At 38.7% G+C, this 21,431-nt stretch overlaps 1 protein-coding gene across 2 annotated transcripts in view; it reads right to left on the reverse strand.

Annotated features, from left to right (window-relative positions):
* Nucleotides 1–310: 310 nt before the first annotated feature.
* The window catches only part of prpf38b (pre-mRNA processing factor 38B), a 28,669-nt gene continuing 7,548 nt past the window's right edge, over nt 311–21,431 (reverse strand). The window contains exons 3-7 of one of the 2 annotated variants that reach the window (XM_048539696.2): nt 15,276–15,344; nt 8,693–8,844; nt 7,803–7,863; nt 2,754–2,980; nt 311–2,658 (exon numbers count right to left, since the gene is read on the reverse strand). In XM_048539696.2, coding sequence (XP_048395653.2) covers nt 1,761–2,658; nt 2,754–2,980; nt 7,803–7,863; nt 8,693–8,844; nt 15,276–15,344 — 1,407 coding nt within the window. In that variant the 3' untranslated portion in view covers nt 311–1,760. The remainder of the gene's footprint in view (nt 2,659–2,753; nt 2,981–7,802; nt 7,864–8,692; nt 8,845–15,275; nt 15,345–21,431) is intronic. The other variant, XM_048539695.2, reaches the window with a different exon arrangement.

The following is a 21,431-nucleotide window of genomic DNA, read 5'->3' on the forward strand; positions in this document are numbered from 1 at the left end:
GTACGCCAATGCACACATTTTGAATGTTGTGCACTCACTACTAAGCATTCACATCTTGATGTCATCTAACCAATATCTCCCTTCAATAACTGGGTAAAGCACTTCTATACAAAGCTAGGGATTTAGTATTATGTGAATCATTTATGATTTCTGGACTTTGGGAATTATTCATTCATATAACCGTCCCCAAAACAACTAGGTACAGATGAATTGCCACTAACACACTCCAGGGCAGGTATATGTCAGCTTACCCATTTCGTGAATACCTCTTATGAGGAGGAATAATTTGAAATCTTGCATTTTATTTCATTCTACTGCCAATGATTGATATAGTACATAGGGTCAACGTAAATATGTTTTCAAAAAGAAAGCTACAAAAATCAAAATTGCTTTACTGGATCAAGACAGCCTTTGTCCAATATTATATTAAAAGTTTTCAGCACATCACAATAAATAGACAGACCTTCTGAAGCCCAAAAACATCCCAGGACCATGAAAAATATCTGTTCAACCATTAAAATACTCTCTCTAACATCTCAAAATAAAACATGTAAAATGGATCAATGCATTCCTCCTATAACCAAGCTACAATGGTTTTCTAAAAGTGCATTTAAGCTTGAAACTATTATATTTAATTCATTAAAACTTAAATTAAATAGATCCATGCTGAAGGTCATGTTATGGAACTCAATATGTTCTGATATTTTAAAAGAACAAACACATCATTAGCCAAGCTAGAAGATGAAAATGCAATGCTGAAAGAAATCCTTACAAAGTTTTCACTGCATATTACTGAAGGAGCCAAGTCTAACTTCCTGATTCACACAAGGTCATACATCTCCAATGCTGCTTTTTTTTAAAGTTAGCTACTTCTATGAAGATTATTTGCACGAATGCCATGGAGAGAAATACTAATTTTGTCTCAATGTCCCAAATAAGATGCCACTATCCACTTCAAGATAATAAAATGTGAGGCTGGATGAACACAGCAGGCCAAGCAGCATCTCAGGAGCACAAAAGCTGACGTTTCGGGGCTAGACCCTTCATCAGAGACCCCCAGGCCTCCTACCCTCCCTCGACCTCTTCATCTCCAACTGCCGTTTTACTTTTTTTACACCACCCCAGGCCTCCTACCCTCCCTCGACCTCTTCATCTCCAACTGCCGTTTTACTTTTTTTACACCACCCCAGGCCTCCTACCCTCCCTCGACCTCTTCATCTCCAACTGCCGTTTTACTTCTTTTAACCAGGTACCACTATCCACTTCCTTTGTTTAAAAACTTGAAGGTTTGCACAGTCTTGTCAAATAAATAGAAATACCAGTACAATCCTGTTGAACTTGGAGATATCCACTCAGGAGCACATATGTCAGACATAAATGCTATTAACATATTAACACAACTGTTTTAAGTATTGGCAGTTTATTGCCCATCATACAAAATGAACCAACATGGCAGTTGTGCCAATGATTAAAACTCTCAGAACATATGTACATAGTATACTTGCAAAAACATTATTTCAAACAAAAACAAATTTGTATCAACTACATTGTACAGAATAAAGTTGGTCTTGAATTACAATGGTAAGTTGAACAGTTGGATACCGAAGGCACTTCCTACGAACAGGAAATATCATCTGCAGGCTACTGGAATTTGAAGACGTGTTTATCCTAGCCATAGCATAATTCAATTTTTTTAAAAAGAAAAATATTCAAAAGCAAAACAATTTATTCACTGTACAATTAGAGATTTAAGTAATATTTCAGTCATTGTCAGTGGTATTGCCTTGCAATAATCCTTCCACATTACTTTTGTTCTCTCTTTCTGGGCTGAGACTTCGACGGCTTGGTTTACTTGAATGGTCCTTACCGTCACTGTGACTTTGTTTGTGAGATCGTTCTTTACTTTCACTGCGTTTGTGAGCTTTCTCTTTGCTATGACTACGCTGTTTCTTTATCCGTTCACCATTATTCTCATCAGTCCTTTCTCTGCTAATGCTTCTTTTGTTTGACTTTTCTTTATGTTCATTTCGATGTTTCGATTTCTCTTTGCTTTTGCTTCTACTACGTTTGCTGACATGACCCCTACCAGGACTACTGCTTCTATGTCTTTTCTCTCTGCTCCTGCTTCTACTATGCCTTTTATCTTTTTTTGAATCCTTTTTATCATCTTTATGCCTCTTTTCATCTTTTTCTCTTTTTTCTTCCTTACGTTTTCTGTCTTCAGTCTTTGATTGGCTTCTTTTATCCCGGTCTCTAGATCTCTCAGAATCTCTCTCAACATTTCTGTCCCTGTCTCGATCACTCACTCTTTCTTTGTCCTTTTCATAATCTTTATCTCGCCTTCTATTTCTTTCATTTTCCTTCTCCCTCTCTTTATCTCTATCTTTTTTATCACTTCTTTTATCTCTACTTCGACTTCTGTGGTGGTCTCTGCTTCTGCTCCGTTTACGGTCTAAACCTCTGTCTGTGCTTCTAGATTTATGTCTATCTTTCTCACTTCGTTCTCTGTCTTTTATCTGTTCTCGTTCCCTTTTCTGCCGTTCTCTCTCCCTCTCTAATTCCTTATCAAAACCAAAAGAGCCATGGCCTTCTCTATGACGGCTTCTGCTTCTAGATCGCCTAGGAGATTTGCGAGGAGTAAGAGATCTTCTTGGTGATCTGTAAGAGAAAGAAAAATTGCCATAAGATTCTTTATGTTTTGAGAAGTAGTATATTTAACATGCTGTGATATTTAAATAATTCAAATACATTACCTCGAATGTCTACGCTCTGAGAGGCGCTCTGGCTCTTCCATACTGTCCTTCCCATCCTTTTTGGCAATTTTCCTTGGTCGAGTTTTAAGATACTGGTCCAAATTCTTTTGAACAGGAACTGGAATTCTTGGGAATAAGGTAGAAAACCATTCTAGTTTAGTAAGGAAAGAACGAATCATCTCTCCTATTGTCATGACGCATCCTCCACCAGCCTTTACATCTAGTTCCTGAAAAACACAAATTAACATACCATTGGTAAAACAGATTTTACAGCTTTAACGCTCATGTTAGCATGTGAAACAACTGCAAAACCCCAGCTTTTTGATTAGAGAGAATGTACTACCTTTGATGTAAACTACTCATTTTCACATGCAGTTCTACCTGCAAAACTTTCAAACCTATCTCAAAATTCAAGTTGAGGCCTGTAATAAAATGGTTAAAATATTAAGACTGTTCTTATTGAAACTTCTGTAATCCACTAATATTTTATGCAAACTTTTTTTGCACATACGTGTAAAATGTTAGGTACCATTTCTCCTAGGACTGACAAAGCAACCCCCTTAATATTTGATCTAAAGCTGAATTTTAATAATCCTGTTTGGAATAACCTCCCACAACCAATCCTGGTAGGATTTTACATAAATTAGTGTACCAGCAATGCAAATTGATTAACATTTATGCAGATAAAAGGATAACAGCTATACTTGAAAACTATGGGCAAGCTGTTCAATTTTTATCTTGTATGTTGTGATCCTCACTGCACTTAACATTAAAACAACTTTTTGAAGCAATAGCGAACCAACTGCCATGAAGCAGTGAGGTATTATCAATTAACATTCAATATAATATATTTTGAAACTGTATCGTCCACAATGACCATCATCTTTGGAAAAGGGTCATTACCGCATGATTGCCTCCTTGTCATGCCCTCTCACAGCTCAGGACATGTTAGTCAGCTATTGTCAGTTTCCACCTACAGTGCAAGCACACAGGAAAATCAGATTTTATTAGGCTAGCAAAACAAAAAAGACAGTCTAAACATAAAATAAGCGCTTGCACTCACACACATTAATCAATAGTGTTGCTCAGCTACATTTCCAAATTCACCTGCTGCCCAATGAAGATCTAAAGAAGAAAACAGGGCAGTTAGCTTATATGCTAGCAGTCTCAGAGCTTCATTCAACTCAGGCTCAAATTTAAGTTTCTGATGGTGGCAGATATAATCACAGGCAGAATGGTAGCTTCACGACTTAACAGCGTATTTCAGTACACTATTTAAAGCGCATCCGGTACCACCAATGCACTGCAGATAGGTGAAATTGGGGGAAAACTGTACTTCTTAAACGCATCCCACAGAACCTAATGTTCTTTTAATGCAATACAAATATTTTTGATGTTATGAATAGACAGGCTAAAATGTCTACACTGTGCAGGAGCCGGTGTTGGACTGGAATGGACAGAGTCAGAAGTCAAATGACACCAGGTTACAGTCCAACAGGTTTATTTGAAATCACAAGCTTTCAGAGCATTGCTCTTCCACCCGATGAAGCAGCAGTGCTCGAAAGCTTGTGATTTCAAATAAATCTGGACGACTGTAACCAGGTGTTGAGAGACTTTGGGCTCTAAAAACTCTACAACAGAGATGGAATAATTACATAAATATTAAAGCTCAACAGTCTCTGCTATATCATCTTTCTTCCCTTTCCCAAAATAGAATTAATGCAACCATAAAGTAACTAGATTTTAGTATAGACATTCTAGGGCATTTTAAAAGTTTCATAATATAGCTTTGACTAAAATTATTACTAAAAGGTATGAATCAATACTTTAAAATAGGAGCAAAGAATAGCTAACACCAGTGGGTAGTTTTGGATGTTACACATTGGTAATATTTAAGTTCAGATTTAAAGTAATTATTTGCTACACATTAAATAGAAAATGGAATCAAATCAATTCCTAGAAAGATCAACTTTTTTGCTGATATTTCATGGAAAAAGACAGTAACTGCACCAGACAAAGATGTTCTATATAATGTTCATAATAGTGTCTATGATAATTTTTTGCTTCATGTTATATATTACAGAATATGCAATTGCTAGGGATGGGAAATGAGCTGAATAAATGGTTGTTGCATACAGACACCAGTGACCTCTGGTAATCACTGTTCTTTTTCCAGGAGTTAAAACAATTGTATGATCTTGCTTTAAAAAATGCGGTTATGAGCAATATCATTTGCTGACATACATCATGAAATCAGAACTACCATTACTTGTTGACATATGGTAATCTGGATTCATTTGTTTTAAACCAATAAACTTTACAAATTAAAAGCAAAATGTTGTGGATGCTAGAAATGTGAAATTAAAACATAAGTTTCAGAAACCCTCAGCAGATCTGGCAGCATTTGTGGAAAGAAAAACAACCTTATGGAGTCTAATATGACTTCAGTTCCAAAAAAGAACGACTTTCACCTTGAAAGTCAGAAGACCTTCTCTCTCTGCAAACACTGCCAGGTCTGAGTTTTCAAGCACTGTTTTCATCTAATTAATAAATGTGCTTACATAAAACGTGAAGGTAGTACAAATAAGGGCTTGTACTCTAATATAAAAGGCAATTCTCTATAAAAAGTACAACATTTAAATTCACCAAGCTTGAGACTTATTCTGTCAAAAGACTGTCTGGTAAGAGTTCAAACAATGAGGCGTTCAGTCTCCGGACCCAACTAAGTCTGGTTCAGGATCAAACTTTCAGCTGAAAGAGGTTAATAATCTCATAGCAGCAGATGTTAAAGGCAGAACTTGAATAGATCTAAATTACACTCATTTCTTTTCATCACCTTTAGTAATAAGCTAGCTAAAAGCACAGTTGTTTATATAGGATAAACAGCACAGAAACAAAATTTGGCCTATGCAGTCCACGCCAACTTTTACATTTCATCTTTAGTCATCTAAATCTATCTAGGTAACCCTTTGCCTTCAGATGCATTCTATCAAGACCTTTCAGAATTATAACAGCCACTAACTGGTTATCATTTGTTCTTCCAAAGAGATGACAGATCCTGCCAGTCCTTTACCCAATGGGTGCACACAAAAATTGCTGGGATCCTAGCAAGTTTTCCCTGAGGTGCCCCTAAATTCTTTTATTCAGTGGCCAGGACAGCACACCATACTGCATGCCTAACAAAGGTTTGACAGACAGTTAGAATAACAATCACTGTGTTGTAATTCTGACAGCATTCAGAAACCAAAAGAAGAGCGTAAGCGATATAATGGTGTTTATAGGATATGGGTCTTGAATGAAACACAGGTCACAGGAGAATCTTGATACTGTGGGTGACGTGCCCATTCCCAATGTCTGTTAACTTTGACAACTGCAACATACTCAGGTTTTCCTATGCACTATATGCAGAAGGCCTGAGTCAGATTATATCCAGAATACTGTCAAGCTTTTGTCTGCAGACACAGCAGGGTCATTGAAATCCTAGAACAACTTCAGAAAGGCTCTGAACTGACAAACCCACAGTCGTTAAACTAGCTATGACAGATACATGGAGCTGGTGCTGTTTAAAATGGAAAAGCATATACTTTGAGACATGATCAATGGCGTTAAAAAGGATGAACTCCCTAAAGTAGGTAAGTCCGGTAGGATTAGGGGACACTTAAATTTAAGATACAAGAGCGCACAATCAGCTTAACAAAAATAAAATTTGTAGATTAAAGAAAGCACTTGTTCATCTTTCACAGTATCAGGATATCTCAATGTGTTTTATTGCTAATGAGGCACTTTTGAAGTATAGTCACTATTGTAAAATAGGGAAATTGTGGGACCTAAACTGTAAAATACAAAGCCTTGACAACAGTAATGAGATACAAGAGCCAAAATCAGTTTTAGTGACTTGGGCCAGGGCACTGGGAAGAACATGCCTGATCATCATCATATTGGAATACCTGCAAGAGACAGACAGAATTTTGATTTAATGCTTAATTCTAAAGGCAGGACCTCCAAAGGCGGCTAGTATGTGAATGTCAATTTGCTGTACATATTCAAAGCAGTTAGTTGAGATCCTAAGAACAGTTAGCATCTCAACATAAAAACTGTGGCTGCTTTACTAGTTACGCTGATGGCTTACAACTAGCTTGAGATTAAAAATTTTCCAGTTTCACCCTGAATTGGTCTAAGGTTGTGAAACAGTGGCACTTTTAACGCCTTCAATCCAGTATAGTCTGCAAGTTACACTGTACCAGGACAACCGTCCATCCCTTTTTTCTTTATGTTAAGTATCTCTGTACCCAAAAAGCAACACATCTTGGAGGTAACTATACCCAGGAAGACATAGCACAACCTTCATTTTGTAATGCAACTTGTTATTAAAACAGCACCCAAAGACTCCCTTCACTTTCTAAACGGATAACTGGCAAGTTCTACCAAAAATCTAAGGGGTATGTTGTCTCAACTGACTGCACGATTGCTTTTGCCTGGTTTGCAATGCAGAGTGATGCTAATAGCATGGATTCAATTCCTGTAGCAGCTGAGGTTACCACGAAGGACTCTCCGTCTCAATCTGTCCCCTCAACTTAAGGATTGGCGACCCTCAGGTTAAACCAATACCAGTCATCTCCTTCTAATGAAAGAGCAGCTCTGTAGTCCTCTGGGACTAAGGTGGCCTTATCTTTTACTGAAAACTTAAAATTCCGATTGTACAATAAATCCAACTGGACTTGGGCAGAGGAGTCTCTTACAAGCATCAACTGAAGTCAGCCCTGTATTTCCATGACTTCAAGTCTACAGGATTCCAGAACAGTGGCTCAGGAGGTCCACTAATTGATTCTTAATGGGATCAGCCAATTCAACGTCACACCATCCAAGACAATATGAAGACAAGACAACTTATTGAAAATGTTGCTCCTCACAGGTGAATACAAACATGTACACCTACAAACTGGAATGATTCAATATACAGGGGATAGATTCATTTAGAAGATAAATCAATATTTGAATTTTCAGTCTAGTAAGCCCAAACAATGAAAAACACAATCCTCGTCAACATACCTCTTCATCATCTAAAAAAGGCTCATACCAATCCCACAAATCAGCTGGGGGCTGTGTGTACCTTCAAAATAAAAAATATTCATGACATTACAAAATAGGCAGACAGTACAAATAATTATCACTGATGGACATATTAAATCTCTGGTACATTGCAATTTGATTTCTGCAGCTACACTGGCCACTTGACATAGCCCTCCAATGTGTAGTCTCTGGAGCCATTGAATGTCAAATGTCAGACTTAAGCAGAATTGGCAAATCACAAATGCACAAGATGGTAAATTCAAAATATCCACTTTTACCCAAGTAAGGCAACAGGGGCTTACGCTTTAACTACACTTTTCCAAAATAAACACCCTTAAGAGCTTCACATTTCTTTTGACATTACAGTTGTTTTGCACACTGAATTAATGAAAATCCTAACTAACAAATTCAATACTTTCCGGCTATAACATCTGGATCCCATTTTCTGGTGCACTCCCTCACAACAGTAAATCATTCCTCCTTTCAAGTAGTTCAAGGAGAAACTTGAACAGAGCACCAGTATGTTGGTTAAAGTACAGCTGCTAACTATCACTGTAATATATTTAGAAGTATACTGACTAATAGCTCAGGACAAATACCTGTTTAAAATCCTTAAGTATATTAATTTGCACTGCATCTACACTTCACAAGTTGCTTACAACTTGGTAGGGAGCATTAACATTTTGAGGCTTGGTTCTCTGTTCAAAGGCCCCTTCCACTGTCACCTGTCTCAAATGGCTCGGATGCCTTTATTCAACAGTGGATTGGTTATAGCCAGCTTTGTATAGTCGACATAAAATAACGAGTGTCTAAGTAGGGTCTACATTAACTATATTTTAGTAAGTGCTCATAACAAAAAGCAGACCTACCGAATATACATGAATCCTAAACCTCGGATGTACGGAGAGTCAGTGTGTGTTATTAGACCCATCACTTGTTTACGAGTTAACTTCAGGGTAAACAGCTTGTACAGTAGACAAAAGGCAGTGGAAACAATGCCCCCTGTTCCAACACCCCGTACCTGAAATAAGAATCAGAACAGAATTTTGTACGAGTTTACATGTTATGTTATTACAGTTAATTGTTCTCCCTTCAGAGACTATACTTGGATTGGAGGCAAGGTGGGAAAGATTGACTGATGATCTACAAAAATGGAGGGTAGCTATGTGCCCTTAAAAATCTCAAAAATTCATAGGCTTCTGGTCAGTGATAACTTTAAGTGGACCAGTCACAAACACTGGCTACAAGAGATTGGATATTCTACAATTTGTTAGACCTGACTCCAGGTTCCCCAAGCCATTCCCCACCTATAAACAAATCAGAAAAGTACAGAATACACTGCACTTGCCAGATGAGTGCAGATCCACAACATTCATGAAGTTGAACACATTCAGCATAAATCAGGACACTTGAACGGTACCCAGTACACTTTAAATATCAGTTCTGAGGAAGGGTCACCGGACCAGAAATGTTAACTCTGTTTTCTCCTTCACAGTTGCTGCCAGACCTGCACAGCTTTTCCAGCAACTTTGTTTTTGTTCCTGATTTACAGCATCCGCAGTTGTTTTGGTTTTCACTTTAAATACCACTTTGGTCCAGAATTGATACACGATGGCAGTGCATGGACCTACAAGATGCCTGATCAAGGCTTCTTTATCAGCATTACCCAATTAAATTGGAAACCATTTCAAGATTTTCAGTCAAGCTTATGGTGTGATGCATTTTTACATACTAAAAGCCCCATATTAACAGACAGGGCTCCATCTACATAGTCAAAAGGAACTCATGCATACACTGCATTCTCACATTGGGGAAAATTATAAACAGCAACATGGAAACTGCCAATCTATCACATTCCAATGGCAACACCCTGACTGATCAGTGCCTACCCACCTAATTAACTGCTCCTGCTGTACCTCCATGCAAACAATGGCCTAAACAATCACCTTCTTCTCATACTGTAAAAATTGGCATTCTTTTCCAAGTCTTTTGTCCAACAAGAATCCTAGTCCTGATGAGTGCATAGCAAAAAACTTGAAGTTCACTTCCGAGGCCCATCACGCAGATAGAAATTGTCAGTAGGCAAATGGGAACACAAAGGTCACACATCAGCCAGTCATGAAAAAAAATCAATCACCACCTCCTCATCATAGTTTAACCAATGTTCAGGAATGCCCTTTTCTAAATCTAGTGGGAGCCCTTGCGCCATTTTGAATCACTGAAGTGGCTCAAGATGCAGTTCACCGTCACTTTTTTTCAAAAGGCAAAGAGTGATAGGCAATAAATGCCGTCCTTGCCAACAGGCACACACTAATGTATGAAATAAAATTCTATCCTGTAAACCACCTGACAAAATATCAAAAATCTAACCTTGATCTATTTTTCCCTTCACAGATACTGCCCAACTTGCTTAATGCAATTTCACTCTATTTCTTTAATTCACTTCAGCTCATTTTATTTGACTACAAATCAAGGCACCCACTCCTCCCAAGGAGTTGCAACCAGGGAAGCTAGCACGAGTGTTTCCACTGCACGTCTTACGTAACTTGGCTTCTCCTATTTTTTAAAAAATCCTCTCTGCACACTATTTAAGTAATGCCTAAATGTATAAGAAATCATGGTGGGTCTAGCTTCAAAGCAACTTTGGGAAAGAAAGTGGTTGTAAGTAGTTGAATTTCTTTTCAAACTGGTTCTAGTGGATTGAAATTGCTTTCCTTGAATAGGATATGATTTGATTCAGAATATCTATTGCCCTTCAATGATTTCCTGGGTTATTTCTCTTATACATATATTCTGTGTTTCACTTCCCTCTCCTTGTTAATCCTCCCAGTGAGTTATTTACACATTGAATTGGGATGAACCAATCATGTAAGTATGCCGTAAACTAGCAGTTTACCACGCATAACAAAAAAAAGGACAGAACACGGTTGAAGTTGTTACTAATTTATGCAGAAGTTGACAAATTAAATAAATGCTTAAGTGATTGTGACTTGTCGCTCCATAATCTGACATGCTGACGGTACATTTTGCAGAGACAAGTTGTTCTGGAGAGCAATTACATGAATTCTGAAGGTATGATAATATCATAAAGCATTTTTAATAACTTAAACAGATGAAAGGAACTTTAACAGTTTTACAAGTGGGTAGGAATTCAATTACAAGTTGTCAATCCATAATGCAGCAAAAATTTAAATATTCATAACATCACAAACTGCATAAGATTTTTTTTTAAATTGAGTAGTTTGATTTAAAGAAGCAAATTACACATTCGGAGTCAATTAGAGGTGCTGGGGAAAGAAAAGCTTTCCAGAATACATCATTTTGAAATAGATCAGACGGAAGTGACAAAATTAGGAAGCATCTAAACTAATTGGAACAACTTTATTAACTGCAATTTCTGTTGAACAAGGAGCCAGAATACAAGTACTGACAAGATTAAGATTTGATTAAGGTCAAATTAAAGGAAAAAAAAATCACCATTTCAACCAAGCGAAGCGGGATGAGTTCACTCCTAACTATGTAATCCCCTTTCTGGGCCATGAAAATTTTCTTAGCTTTAACGTACAAACTCTCTTTCACTTCAATTAAAATACAGTTCACTAGTTCACCAATATCAAAACTAAGGAGGCAACTGCAAGATTTTCACGTGAAGGAGCAATTTACAAACCCTGAGAAAATAAGCAACATCAAAGTAAAATTGCTATGAAAGATTTTAAAAAAGGTGTTAATGTCTAGAACATTAAGATAAAAAAACCACGCAATTTAAAAGTCCTGTCCTTGTGGTGTTAGGTGAAACATGGGATAATAGTTGTCCAATTGCCATCCTGCATTCTCAGTACTAGTAAATATTACACATAGCTGAGTTTTTGAGAAACATCCATTTGCCAACACGAACCTAATGCCAGCAGAACCTACAAGAGTAGCAGGAGACTATCTGGCCCATCAAGAATGCTGTGTGATTCAAACCAATTGCGGCCATTCTGATTGTGGCTTCAGCCAACTTTCCTGACTAGTTCCTGTATCCTTTGACTCAAATTGTTAATTAAAAACCTATTTAACTTGCAGAATCTGTATACATGTTTAAAAAATTCACCAATTCTACAATCAAAAATAGTTCCAGGCAACGATTCCACAAACTCTCAATCATCAAATAAATTCTCGTCTCCTGCTTATATGGAAGATTCCTTATTTTTGAACTGTGTCCTCTAGGTCTAAGTATCTACACAGGGAAACAGCCTTGCAACAATTCATCAATATACAGTAAACAGCACAATCCAACTAAAACCTACATGCAAGAAAGGAATACAGTGGTTATACATCATCGAAAGTACTACAAACAATGGAAATACAAATTTAAAAAAGGAGTACAAACATTGGCCATTTGATTCTATGTTGATTCTTAATTTGATATATTGATTTTACAGATAATTGATTCATAAAGATGTACTTGGAGTAAATTAAAATTACCACAGAGGATGAACAGAAATACCGAAGGGCATTCGTGCACCATTCCTAGACAGCAACAGGACAGGTCAACAGCAAGTGGTTTTATAAGTAGAGTCACAGTACAATAGCCACAATCCAGCTGGAATATGATGTTTAAATTCTGGGTACCTCATTTTAAGCAGCACATGAATAACGTGTACAGTACCACTGGTTTACTGCAATAGTTCCTGTGAGGAGGGATTAGCATTACATGTACTGGAGAATCTAGGCAGATTCTCCTTAGAACAAAGAATACTCCAGAGAAATCTGATTGAGGTTTTTAAAATCATGAAAGGTTTGGATAAGCATTTAAACAAATTGCTTTCCACAGCTGAAGGTCAATTAATCCAGGGCACAGACTAATGATTGGTAAAGAGAGGGACAGCACCCTTCCAGACAGAGGGTTTTGGCCCAAGGAATTGACTTTCCTGCTCCTTGTATGCTGTCTGATCTGCTGTGCTTTTCCAGTTTCACATCTGTTGACTTTGCATTTACATAATACCATCTTTCAAAAGAGAATGCTCCCAAGGAGGGCACTTAAAAGTTCTAAAAGTTAGATTGTGAAGAAACTAACATAACAGGTAATTGCCCTGTTATAGCCAGGTTGCTTTAGGAATTACAAAGAAATCTCCCAGGGAAATATTAATGGTGAAAGGAATTTTCAAAAAAAAAATCCCCCAATTCACTTAAATATCTACACAGTATGAATTATTTTGTTTCGGGATATTGTAAAGTTGTTAAGAGTCCTCAACTGAACTGCAAGGATTTAAGATTTCCCTAACTTTTGCTCCTTTTCCTTCCTCTCCGTTCAAGGATATATGAAAATAGTTTAAAATTTAATGTTATGCTGTCATGATGATTACAGGTGCAACTGCACATGTGCATGACACCAGTTTAACAAAACATGCAGATGGATCACAGTTCTAACTTGTGTGTTGGGAACATTTACACTGAAAACATAGAAGTAATGATCAAATCAGACGAGTCAGAATAAAATCTGTTCCAAATAAGTGTCACAACCATCAGAAAACGTGTTAGACAAAACTGCAAATGAAATGCAAGACAATGAATGGTAGAAGAGGAATTTTGAGGTTCGCTCACAATAACTCTGCTCCCGGAATCAAAACTCAAACTGCAGCATCCATAATTTCAAAAATTCATCTGATTCACATTACGCTGAATATGAACTAGCAAAGAAGTGTGGAATTTTACAAAATGTAAATGGGGAGTATTGAAGGCATGAGGCATAAACTTTTGTGATAGAGTTGCTAGGAAATAAATTGTGCCTCAACTGCAGTCACTCAAAGCATCAGCACCACATGATTAAATAGGGACAAAAACAAAGTTGTTGGAAAAGCTCAGCAGGTCTGGCAGCATTGAGGAAGGAGAAAACAGAGTTAATGTTTTGGGTCTGGTGACCCTTCCTCAGAACTGATGGTGGCTGGGAAAACATCAGTTTATATGCAGAAAAAAGGGAAGTGGGTGGGGTAGGGAGTAAACGATAGGATAGAGCCCAAAGAGAGAGAAAGACAGTTGGACAGACCAATGCTAACGATCAGGCTGGGAGGGCGAATAGTTGTTAATGGGGACTATTAGTGATTAACAACAAGGGGTGTGTAATGGCAGGCTATGTCATAACAAGGCCTGGTGTGCAGGGCGGGGAGAGCTGGGACATAGGAGAGGTTAGGCTCTAAAGTTATTGAACTCAATATTGATTAAATAGAGAGCTTGAGTAAATCAATGCACAACCAAGTCAGTAGACAGATAAGCACAGAGACAAAAGCAAAATGCTTCAGGGATACTAGAAATCTGAATGAAATCAAGAAATACTCAGCAATTTAGGCAGAATCTGCAGAGGATGGAGAAATAGAGTGAACACTTCAGATCAATTATCTTTCATCTTTTGATTTTAATGGAAGGTCTTTGACAACTTACAATATATGCTAATAACTCAATTGATGAATATAAATACAATTTGCCAAGTTTGTGGAGGGTAGAAAAATTGATGGGAAGGCAAGCGAGGAGGATGATACAACAAGTCCACAGAGGGATAGAGCTGTTATCTAAGTGGGGGAAAACTGGCAGAAGGAAAACAAATGTGGGAAAATGCCAGAAAGAATAGATGAGCTCCAAATTATTTAAATGAGAAGACTACAGAAAGCTTCAGGAGAGATATTTGCTGAGTCCTTGCTCATGAATCACAAAAAGCCAGCATACAAGCTCAGCAAGTAATATGGAAGTGAGATGGAATACTGGCCTTTATTTCAAATGGAATGGAATATGAAAAATAGGGAACACTTACTAAGACTTTACAAGGCACCAGTCGGGCCACAACTGGAATAGTGTGAACAATTTTCTCCCCTTACCCAAAGAAAGATGACTGTCTCCAATGCCAGTGTCAGAGATGGTTCACTGGGTTGACCCTGAGAATGGAAGGATTTTAAGAGGAAAGATTGAGTCGAATGGGTTTCTATTTGTTGGAGTTTAGAGATACAAGATTTTTAGAGGTTCAACACGGATGGTAGAGAGGCTGTTTCCCCCTGGGGGAGTAGCTAGGGCCAGAGAACATAAGCCCAGTCAAATGCAGTCACCTATTTAAGACCGAGTGGAGGTGAATTTTCTTCTTTTAGTGTCTGTGAAATGCTTTATTGCAGAGGGCTGTTAAGGCTGACTGTTAAGTATTTTTAAGGCTGAGGCAGACCGATTTCCAGTCATTACGGGAATCAAGGAGTATGGGATGAGGCAGAAAAGTGGAATCGAAAATTCTTAGGTCAGCCAAGATCTCACTGAAAGACAGAGTGGACTGGATGGACCAAACGACCTTGCTCTACTCCTGTTTTCTGATCTGAAATGTCAACACTGCTTTTCTCCCCATGATAATGCCTCATTGGCTGAATATTTCCAAACAGACAAATGTTTATAGTTTTAATAAAATTTTTGAAAAATAAAGCACGTACTTCTACTTACCCCTCCGCACATGCCTGTCTGACCTGCAGTCTTCCTGCTCCCTTTCTCCCATGGTTCAATATGAGTGACCTGAAATTTAAAAGACAAAACATGAGAAAAAGATTTAGCAGTTAGCATCAATAAGATAAAGAGCCTTCTATATTTAAAATTACGTCATAATTTGGATGTTCTTCAGTTGTCTGCAAGCAATATTGGTTTGTCTTCATTAGTTAGTAGAAATGAGGCATACTAGAATCTGTCTCAGGACAAGTTGCACTGGCTAAATACTGTGAAATTTGCCACACACTAACGCCAATGTCAAATCCAGTTGAAACATTTAGTTTGAGATATGGTGAAAAACTTAATATCTAAACTCACAAACATAACTAATGCATATTATCTTTTTCTTCCAACTTGCATGATCCTTTGTAGTTCACTTAAAATGAATTACTTAAAGCCTGTGTTACAAAAAAGACCTAAATCTGACCCCAGCAACAAAAGCTGTATTTTTCTAAATTTGTAGAATTAGGATAAAATCTTATAAATTAAACTCTAAATTTAAACATGTACTGCTCATGTACCAAGGCATTATACTTGCTCAGTCAAATATTTTATTGCTGTAAAACAAAACAACGATGATTAATTGCTTAAGATAACAAAGTGTGAAGCTGGATGAACACAGCAGGCCAAGCAGCATCTCAGGAGCACAAAAGCTGACGTTTCGGGCCTAGACCCTTCATTCAGGGGGATGGGGAGCAGGTTCTGAAATAAATAGGAAGAGAGGGGGAGGCGGACCGAAGATGGATAGAGAAGATAGGTGGAGAGGAGAGTATAGGTGGGGAGGGGATAGGTCAGTCTGGGGAGGACAGACAGGTCAAGGAGGCGGGATGAGGTTAGTAGGTGGCCGTGACGCCCTTGTCCACTCCACACTCCCCTCCAACCCCACCACAGCCGTCACCTTCCCCTACAACTGCAGGAAGTGCTACACTTGCCCACATACCTCCTCCCTCACTCCCATCCCAGGCCCCAAGACGACTTTCCATATTAAGCAAATGTTCACCTGCACATCTGCCAACGTAGTATACTGTCTCCTCTGTACCCGGTGTGGCTTCCACTACATTGGGGAAACCAAGCGGAGGTTTGGAGACTGCTTTGCAGAACACCTCTGCTCGGTTCGCAATAAACAACTGCACCTCCCAGTCACGAACCATTTTAGCTCCCCCTCCGATTCCTTAGACGACATGTCCATCATGGGCCTCCTGCAGTGCCACAATGATGCCACCCGAAGGTTGCAGGAACAGCAACTCTATTCCGCTTGGGAACCCTGCAGCCCAATGGTATCAATGTGGACTTCACAAGCTTTAAAATCTCCCCCTCCCCAACCAGACCAGCTTTTCCCCTCCCACCACTGCATCCCAAAACCAGCCCAGCACATCCCCACCTCCCTAACCTGTTCTTCCTCTCACCTGTCCCCTCCTCCCACCTCAAGCCACACCTCCATTTACCAATTACTCGCCTCATACCGCCTCCTTGACCTGTCCGTCCTCCCCGGACTGACCTATCCCCTCCCCACCTACACTCTCCTCTTCACCTATTTCTCCTCTATCCATCTTCGGTCCGCCTCCCCCTCTCTTCCTATTTATTTCAGAACCCTCTCCCCATCCCCCTCTCTGATGAAGGGTCTAGGCCCAAAACGTCAGCTTTCGTTCTGAGATGCTGCTTGGTTTGCTGTGTTCATCCAGCTTCACACTTCGTTACCTTGGATTCTCCAGCATCTGCAGTTCCCATTATCTATGATTAATTGTTTATTGGTTTTAGAACAGCACATTTGCACTCCTTCATATCTTGAACAACTAAATTTTGAAAGACATTTGGAAAGAAGTGAATTTTCAGTAGCAGGAACCCAATACTTTTTTTTGGATTCGGAGTCAATTTCTCATTAAGCCATGTACCATTTTAATCAATGAAGACTCCATCAAGCAAATCCCCAATTGCTCCTCTCCTCCAATCTAGATCAACAAAGAAAAAGCAACTTTGCCACTGTTCGGAATGACATGCTCATGTAATAATAAGGTTGTATAACTGCCGTAAAGAGAAAAGAAACAAACCAAAGTTGGATGACTGCGAAAGTCATTTACATTAATACTATTTCAAATAATTTAAGCAAATAGTAAAATAACCAATAAATCTTTTTTTAAAAAAGCAAATAAATGGCAGTGAAAGGGAAAAATGTGTTCTAGAACAGCTTTTGAAATGCCACCTGCTTGGTCTGAATGAGAAAGGAAAATCACATATCAAAATGAATTGCAGTTCCGCAGAGGTCAAGCTTTCAATATAAAAGTGGTAGCAATATTTTGAGAACATTCAATATTGGAGAATAACCTGAAAAAGAGAGATTCACGATACAAGCCAGCAAGCAGTAAAGCTGGAGGGTTTATATTATCACTTGAACAAATCAATTATATTGTAAGTTTGCAATCAACTTTAAGAGGTCCTCATTTTCTCAGCAGCATTATAGACTTGGCTAAAACAGAAGAGGATGCTATTCACAGCATAACTTCCTTCAGTAGTGGAATAAATACATACGACAGTAGTCTATTTTACATTTTGCAATTGCTCAGCAAATTAATTCAATCATGGTTGATCAAAACCTCAAACAATTTTCATTTGTATGCTCCACAGCACCCAACAAAAATGCTGGATATTCTGACTGCCCCTACATTCACAGACTTTTGGAAGAAAAAATGTTAAGTTTTTATCACTCAAGAAAAACTAACAATTTTGATCTTTACCATTTAGAAAATACTCATCTGCCTTCAGTTCAATGTGGAGTATGTTACATTTTGTTACAGTGAACTCCAAATGCCCTTGTTTTGCTCACTCAACCTGTCTTTGGTAACTCCCTGCTCCCATTATCACCACTCAGTCCCTTCAAATTTACTGTTACCTGCAAATCAGGACATAACTATTCTTCATCTAAAATCATGATGAGGCCAAGATATTAAGGCCCAGAAACTGATACCTGGGAAAACAACACATCACACCCTGTTAATCAGAGAAGATACCATTGATTCTCTCTACTGGCCACCTACCAACTAACTTCCAACTCAAGTTAAGCAGCTATCATTTTTGCTCTTACAGAAATTTTGTTCAAGCAACAATCTAGATTATCATTTGTAATTTAATTTCAGACTTCAAAACTTCAAAAGAATCAAGACAGTTAATACTTAGTTAACAGAGAGTATCTGTCAGCAGTAGTGAACAGTCAAATTTGAAGTGATTGTCAAAATAACTTAATTCCTGTAGCAAGCAGCTGTTTCGGCTATAACAACTTGACGAGTGCCACATGCCACATGCCCTGCAAACATTATGCGGACATCCAAGGTTCATGTCCAGCAGTGAACTTCCCAGCAGGTTCACCGGTGTGGAGACTGGATGAAACATTGCTTATAAGCGCTCTCTACAAGTTACCACCATTTACTAAAAGTCAAGAATGAGTTGCAATACCCAACATCTCTGCAGCTTTCTCAGTAACCTTCCCTCTGCTATTAAAAGGTCAGAAGTGGGGATGTTCACTAACGATTGCACCAATTTTCAGTGTCACTCTCAATTCAGCTACTTAAGCAGTCCATGTCCAAACGCAGCAAGACCAGGACAATTTCCAAATTTGGATGACAAGCTGCAAGTAGAATTCACAGCCACTATGCCAGATAATAGCCAGCTCCAACAAAAGAATCTGACTTATCTCCCCTTGACACTTCCAGGCTTCATCACCGAATCCTTCATTATCAACTGCCCTGGAGTCACCATTAACCAAAATCCAAACTGGACGAGCTGTATGAACACTGTGGCTACAATATTTTGGTTGCGTCTTCACATTACATGACATAAATTACATACCAGAAACAGAAGCAAGTAGGGGTTAACAAGAACAAGGAATTTAAGATAATCAAGTGTCAGAAGACGCAAAGCGTCGGAAAACCTAAGGGGCTAAAAGCCGTCAAAACCCCAGTACCTAAGGGCCCGTACTACAGGGTTCTAGAAAGATGAACCTGCAGAGATACTGACCTCATTAGTAATGATTTTTTCAAAATTCCTAATTTCTATTATGGCACCACAATAGTACAAGAGAGTAAAGAATGTAAACAGGGAACTATCAGTTAACATGACAGTAGTCATTGGAAAAATCCCAGAATCTACTACAATTTTCTAAATATTTTAAGTAATCCATATGTCAAAGTCAACACAGTTTAATGGAAGAGAGACAGAGCTCAAGTATGCAAAGAGTCACCCAGCATGGAAACTGACCCTTCAGTCTAACTGGTCCACACCGACCATGTTCCAAAAAAAAACCAGGCCCACTTGCCTGCATTGGGCCCATAATCCTCCAAACCTCTCCTATTCATCTACTTATCCAGATGTCTTTTAAATGTTATAAATCAACCTGCACTTCTTTTCCTCTAGAATATACAAACCACTGTGTCTAAGAAAAAAAGGTGGCCCCTCATCCCCCTTTTTAAAATCTTTCTCCTCTCACCTTAAAAATATATGCTCCCTAGTTTTGAACTCTCCCACCCTACAGAAAAGATCCTTGCTGTTGATTGTAACTATGCCCCTTGTGATTTTATAATTCTCAGTAAGTTCACCCCTCAGCCTTCTTCGCTCCAGTGAAAAACATCCCAGCCTATATAACTCAAACCTTCCACCCCTGGCAACTTCCTTGTTAATCTTTTCAGAATCCTCTCCAATTTAATAATATCCTTCCGACAACAGGGCAACTATATAACTAGACAGTAATCCAAAAGAGGCCCCACCAATGTCTTGTACAATATCAAAATGACATCCCACCTTTTTCTTTTGATTTTTTTGAATTGTTCACCTCAGAGTCAGTGGATGCTACGTGGTATATTCAAGACTTAGACTTAACACGAGGGATAGACAAGAGAATGGAGTTGAGGTAGAGATCAGCCACAAATATCTTGAATGGCGAAGCTCAAGGGATTGAAATCCTCACTCCTATTTATGCTGTCAAAAAATTACAGTTGTTTGTTAGCTTGCCAAGCTGGTTGTTCTGTGGTGTACATACGTTTCATTACCCTTCTAGGCAATATCAGTGTGACCTCTAATTGAAGTGTTGGTGTCCTGCTTCCTTCCAGATATACGATCTTCTGGTGTGATGGCGTTGTTGCTTCTCATTCTGTTGTTTTAGCAGCGGTCTGCATATCTGGTCCATTTCTATGGGTTTATTAATGGAGTCCCGTTGAGAACGAGGCTTCCAGAAATTCCCCCGCGTGTCTGGTGCTCGCTTGTCCCAGTTGAACCTATGGCCGTCATTATCTGTGTGTATTGAGACAAGTGAATATTGGTCATGTCTTTTTACTGCTACCTGGTGTTCATGTATGCTGGTAGCCAATTTCCTCGGTTTGTCCAATGTAATGTTTATTGCACTCACTACATGGTATTTTGTATATTACATTGGTCTTGTTTATTGTTGATATGGAGTCTTTGCATCAAATGTTATCAAAGACTAGTGTTGTGCACATAATCTTATGCAGTTTTAGGGGAGTCTGGTAGCCATTTCTGACGTAGGGTAGCGTTGCTAGTGTCTTCTGTTGTACTGTGTCCTCTGACTGTCTTTTGTTTTGCAGACACCTGCAGACAAAACGTATTGGTTATCTGTCGTTGGTGAAAAGTATGTAAGTGCTCCTCTTCCCTTCTCTGGAATTCTGGGGTGCTGCATTGTGATGCAGCTCATTTAAGTCAGAGGACACGATACAACAGAAGACACTAGCAATGCCACCCTACACCAAAAATATCTCAGAAATGACTACCAGACCCCTAAGACCGCATAAGATCACGATTGTGCACAAACCTACAGCAACTTTGCACCAAATGTTATCAAAGATTAAATGACCCCATACCAACAGTAAACAAGATCAACATGATATACAGAATATCGTGTAGCAAACACTACATTGGACAAACAGAGGAAACTGACGACCAGGATACACGAACACCAGCTGGCAGTAAAATGACACGACCAATCTTCACTTGTTATCTGTTTGTATTGAGACAACAGCAATCAGTTCAACTGGGACAAAGGGACCATATCGGGACAGTGGACACCAGACATGCAATTTCTGGAAGCCTGGTTCTTAACACAGGACTCCATTAACA

This window comes from Stegostoma tigrinum, chromosome 8 (genome assembly GCF_030684315.1).
Source record: "Stegostoma tigrinum isolate sSteTig4 chromosome 8, sSteTig4.hap1, whole genome shotgun sequence".
Classification (NCBI taxonomy): domain Eukaryota; kingdom Metazoa; phylum Chordata; class Chondrichthyes; order Orectolobiformes; family Stegostomatidae; genus Stegostoma; species Stegostoma tigrinum.